General features: G+C 41.1%; 2 protein-coding genes across 5 annotated transcripts in view; both read right to left on the reverse strand.

The window, feature by feature from the left end:
- The window catches only part of LOC105903710 (serine/threonine-protein phosphatase 6 regulatory ankyrin repeat subunit A), a 40,746-nt gene extending 39,348 nt beyond the window's left edge, over window positions 1-1,398 (reverse strand). Inside the window, exon 1 of the mRNA XM_012831490.3 lies at window positions 1,139-1,398. Coding sequence (XP_012686944.1) covers window positions 1,139-1,165 — 27 coding nt within the window. The 5' untranslated portion in view covers window positions 1,166-1,398. The remainder of the gene's footprint in view (window positions 1-1,138) is intronic.
- Window positions 1,399-5,178: 3,780 nt separating this feature from the next.
- Window positions 5,179-6,000, reverse strand: part of snx13 (sorting nexin 13) — a 30,872-nt gene continuing 30,050 nt past the window's right edge. For all 4 annotated transcript variants that reach the window (XM_031586500.2, XM_031586499.2, XM_031586501.2 and 1 more), the window contains one exon: window positions 5,179-6,000. This exon is cut by the window's right edge and continues 698 nt beyond it. The gene's annotated coding sequence lies outside the window, so the exon portion shown is untranslated.

Here is a 6,000-nt window from a genome sequence, read left to right on the forward strand (position 1 = left end):
CGAAAAGAAAATCCTTAAACATAACCTCTTATGCCATCAATCATATCCCAACATATACAACAGGTTTATAACTGCCTAAAGGTCCAACACGATCTAGCTAGAGATCTTAGTTAGCTATCTAACTGCCATTACCATCCTTGTTCCCTCGATACCTCACACATAGCTACAAGTGGCCATGAAAAACAAACGTCACAATAACAAGCTAAAACAAGACCAAGAAGCGATAGGCTTTATTCTTCATGATTGACGTTGACATTATTTAGGATCATTTTCGAAACGTTACTAATCTAACCACATCCGACTAACCTTCAAGTAGCTACCTGAAATGTTTTAGCCCCTGTGTCGATAACTAGCTCGGCAGAGATTAACGTTAGCTACCTTTCTTTAAAAGAAATGTTCATTCTCTAGTCAGTTGTAATCTGTGAATACATTCTCAGTTGAGTAACTCGCAAGCTGCGTGTCAAACTTCAACTCTTCATGAAGACATGACACCATCTACCTCACAGTTAGCTCGATACTTTAGAAACGTATCGCGTAACCCCGACATCTAGCTAGTCACATAAACCATTTTAGCTAGCTAGCTTTGATGTGAGCCTGCCAAAGAAATGTGATTGTTCTGCTAATTTACGCTAGCTCGATACATAGCCAATATCATTCAAGTCTGCACCACCGACTCAGTCGTGGCTTAACCACGTTTTTTATTTTTAGTTAAAGCAAGTGGATAGTTAGCCAGTAAAGTAATTTGCCAAATATCTACCTTTGCTAATTAAACTATTATATTAAGGCAAACTAACAACTAGACAACTAAGAGGCAGCCACTGATATTCACACAGCCAAGATCACTTTTTAACATTGATCGCAGCTAGCCAGTTAGCTTAGCTGATGATGATGATGGTGAAAATGTGAGAAAGTATTGAACAAGTTATAGCTAGCTGTTGCTTGCAAACGTCGAGCCAAACTGACATTGTACCAGGGGAGCTAATGTTAGCGATTATCGATGCGTAATCATGGTTACTAGCAGTGGTACCTTGCTAACCAACTAGGTAACGTCAGCTAGCTCATGGTAACCTCGCTAACACATACAAAGCTAACAGAGCAGATACACAACGTTAGCTAGCTAGGATAGCTGGCGACATACCTGGTCCCGGATTTTGAGAACCACCATGTTTCCTGTGCGTCGTGGACTTTCATGCAGACTTTAACTGATCTGCTCTCCAAGAAAGGGTTTCGGTACCCCGGACATCCGTGGGTTAATTTTCGGTATTATTTCAATTTGCTCTCGGCTAGGGTTTCCTCTTTCCTTCCTGAAATAGACAAATACAGGAGGCACCAACTCCACATTACCGCCACCGTCACGCAGAAGTTACAAGAACAGTGATTGGCTGCTGAGCTTTCAAACGACAGTAAAGCTAACGCTGGTTTGTCTAGATAGAACAGACCAAGAAATGGAAATTCATGAGGAGATAACTGCTAGTGGTTAATGTAAGCAACAGTTCACCACACAAATTGAGAATTGGTATGCAATCTGACCTCTACATATGAAAAGCATTTCAATTATTGTGATATGTCAATGAGTGAATTCAGACCTCAAAGGTTTATGTTTAAGACAAATCTAATCATAGAAAAAAATAACTCAACTACATCAGCTGCAGTAAAATAAGACATCTAATATTCTAAACATCCCAACAAATCTTTTTTCTGGTATGTGTATTTCATCTTCAGACTGAAAGTGATCTTTTTCTCGTTCCCACTTGGAATTAAAAGTAGTTGTACCAAAGGCATAAGCCTACTCATACACACACATATCAGTTGGACTAATTGGAAACAACAAACGTCCTCTCACACACAAGAGTTTTTGCATTGCAGCCACTTCTTGGACTTCAGGTGATTGACATTACTGGCTGCCACAAGGGACAAGTAAAAATAGCTGGGATCTGTTACTGAAGGACTCTGACCTTTCCATCTCAATGCGTAATGGACTGATGACAATTTCTGTTAAATGTCTCGACAGAATGAACCTCACACGTTTCCGGAAAAGTTATTTACCATGTTCTAAGAGAAATGCAACATGGTAACAGGTAAAATCAGCTCCTCTCATTTGTTCTGCTGAAGATTGGCGCCATCTTATGGTGTCTTTGCAGATAGAACATAGGCCATGTTTCAACATTTTAGAAGTATTCAGTGTTTTGAAACACAAGCCAGGAATTGAGTGTAATAAACGTCCAGTTTCATGCTGAGATACTAAGTAATGAACTTAACATGTATGTTTTAAGCCACAGCTGATAAATTCAGCAATATGTAATTCTATAACCAAGAGAGAGGATGAGTGAAAGTCCAGGGAAGGGAATGTCAGCTATGCCCTTCGCACCATTTAAGCAGCAGTCTCGAGTTTCTGCATAAACAGGAAGTCACACTCCTGTTTCCTGAGGCCAAGAGAAATGGCATGTTGAGTTTGTGTGTGATACAAAAGCTCAGCTCTAGATCTGGCTGGACATGAGTGGTGTTATTTGCAAAGGGAAGGTAATTCTTCCAGATCTGAACCCCTAAGCCATCCTAATCTCCCAGTAACACCATCTGGAATGCCTGTGAGTGCAGCAGGCACAGCGATGCCTTCGCTAATGGGTTAGGAGGTGTGAAAAACATAGAGCAGGGAGCACGACCCAAACTGCTATTAAGAGTCATTTCACAACTGATCCACCAGCAATGAAAGGGAGATTGTTGTTCACGTACAAACACACACACACACAGTCATGACACGACATTGTGTGTTTGTGGTGACATTGTGCAGTTGTGTGCGCGCACACACACAGAGAAATATAAAATTGGCCTGATCTGGATGCAAATGTGTGCCATATGGTGACCTACACTGGATGCCTAGGGCTGGGACACACAAGGACCATATTGAGTAAAGACAGGACGACTAATAAAAAGAACATTTAAAGATGCAATCCGTTAGTCAGAGTTAAAGTTTTATTAGTGTTATACTGAGTTGAGCTGCTCAAAAGGAATATTTCAGAAGCATGATGCAAACACTCTAAATGTTGTTTTTCTCTTAGAGTCCTCTTTTCAGTCTATTAAAAACAACCATGACATTCGGATTGATTTTTTTTTTTCATTTTCTTAAAGAAAAATAAGAAAATATAATTGACAGTACATTTAGGCACACTGTTGACATATACTGTACACCGATATGCACATTTCAGTATCATTGATTCATATGTATGGGGATTTAGAAAAAAAGGAAAGAAACAAAGAAAAGACAAGCAATCCTGCATTGTTTGGGAAGCTTTTGCTCAAAAGTAGAAGCCAAATATGGATAGAGACGTGAAAGCTCCAGTGAAGGTTATGGTGAAAATGGACAGCCGAACTTGGCTTTTACACAGAGGAAAATGTGTTTGGGTCAGAACCGGGCCGAATCACAGCACACTACAGCGGGTCAGTGCTGGCCAGTCATTGGCCCTCGGACAAGCGCCACCTCAAAGGGCCATTCAGAGCAAATGATGGCTACCCAGAGCTGGCAATATCACAGCGTTCTAAAAGAAAGACAAAATCAGGCAGGTAAAACTATGCAAGGTGTCTGAGGTTTTGTGGTAATTATTATTCAGTAAGTGCTTATATTTCATTGGTCATACAAGATGGCAGGATGTTTTCCCAGCTCCCAATTAGTGGAAAAGAAAGCCCTGCTGTGTCGTCTGCACTGGCAAGAGATTTGAGTTCCTTCTCTTTTTCTTTTCTTTTTGATAATCAGATCGAGGCCTAAAAAAAAAATTCAACAATTAGGAAACAAACACCACCACCACCAACAACCAAACAGAAAAAAAGAAAATATAATGTAATCCCAGGACATCAGGCTACGGGAGACATCCTTCCCCATATGCCCAACAGTGTAAGCGTTACGTCTTCACAAGGAATATATAGCACAGTCACGACCCATGTGGCATAACTTACATGCCCAGGGAGGTGCCCACGAGACTGCCATGCAGGGGAGGGCACTGCCATCACCAGCACCCCCTTGTGGCAGCTCCTGGCATAGCCCAGGCCCTCAGCCCTCAAGTGCCACTTTTTACTCTTCTCTGTAGACTTGACCTGTGAGTGTGACATAACACTCACACTCACTCACATAAGTCATCATATAAGTAATCATGATGTTCGTATGCGTTTCATACATTTCCATTTAACTAATTTCATACAGTGTGCTCTTTCAATGGTTCCGGGGGGGGGGGGGGGGGGGGGGGTTACAATAGCATGCGAACAGAAATTGTACATGATACATGATATTAACCGGGAGTGATGACAAACAAAAAGACAGACTTATAAAACAAGTCTTTAAAACAAACTTAGTATTATACAACAACGGAATGCGAGTTGTTAGGATTAGGTCTTTTTTGGATTCTTTCAAATTCTCTTAATTTCTAAAAAAACATGATTTTTTTTCCCCCTCCAATACACAGTTATTCAAATACACATGCATCAAAGAAAAGCAAATATTGCACACACAAAAAAAGAATGACATATTCTCTGAATAAAAAGTATGATTAGATTGGGCTATTTTTGTTGTCTCCAACATCTCTCTGTGCATGATTTGCAGTTGGGAAGCTACCACTAGCATCCGCATCTCTTGGTCTTTAGAGTTAAGGCTGATTCTCTAGTTCAAACTGGCACAGTTTTCTGACAACTAACAGGCCTGTGTTTTAGTGCTACACACGGATTTCAACAGTAAAAGGAACACGACAAAAAACACATGTGAATACAATGATCCCAGAGTGTCCTGATGGGATTCCATTCGGCTGAGTTTATAAAACTTACGCACGGACACAGCTTAAACAAAGATAGGTACATTCTTTGCAGCATATCTCCAAATATGCTTTTAGTTTTTTATAATTGAAGAACACAAGCATTTGCAATCAAACCAACCAGGACACACACACCCACACACAAGTACGCTCACACACACTTTTCTTGATGTGTTTGCTTTTTCAAAGAACATTTGAAGGTCACACTGACATCTGGTGGGTGAACGATACGAAGAACGGTCATGCTCTCTTAACTTCCCTCTCCCAATAACACACACACACACACACACACACACACACACACACACACACACACACACACACACACACACACACACACACACACACACACACACACACACACACACACACACACACACACACACACACACACACACACACACACACACACACACACACACAGTTCTGTAGTTTGTCATGGTCACTGACTATCTCATACTGAGCAGAAACTGCCCCGTAGGCTAAACTTCCTACTTCCGCCCTCGTCTCCACCCATACAAAACAGAAGAGGGAAAAACTGCTGCATCTGTAGTCAGAAGCCGTTTGCATCGGTGCCACAACTATATTTGGTTAATAAACACATATTCATACGTATGTATAGTTCATATATATGGTAAAAGGTGAATTATGGTGCAGTTAAAAACTCAGACTGCCAACTGTTAAAATCCTAATGCAAGCCTTGGGTAAGCTTAAGAGGAGCAGTGAGTGAACAAGAACCAAAAGTTAGCTCGCTCTCTTCTCTCGTTCCATTCAAACTCTTCTTCAGACTTCATTAAAAATGGTACAGTATTTGTGTACTTCTCTTGGGTGGCAGACCCACTATGGGTGGTTTCATCATGGTGATTTATCATAATTAAAAAACAAACAAACAAACAATTATATTTTGTCTGGGATTTGTACCTCCCAAACTGCAGTCATTTTGTTGTAGTCCAAAACAAACCAAAAACAAAAACACAGAACACACAAAAGGTTACAAACACAGGATGCTGTCTGCTTTAGTTGAGCATCTTAGTGGTAGAGATGTAGAGATGTGAAGGTGTTTTGAAAGCGTCTCGTCCCAACTGACGTTCACAACAAAGAAGGGCTGTCCTTTGCTATACGGCCACAGTGGGTACAGCGCTTCACAAGAAGACCGCGGGTGGGGTGGAGCGAGGAGACGCAGAGGACAAGACGACGAGACCGGGCA

This window comes from Clupea harengus, chromosome 19 (genome assembly GCF_900700415.2).
Source record: "Clupea harengus chromosome 19, Ch_v2.0.2, whole genome shotgun sequence".
Lineage (NCBI taxonomy): Eukaryota > Metazoa > Chordata > Actinopteri > Clupeiformes > Clupeidae > Clupea > Clupea harengus.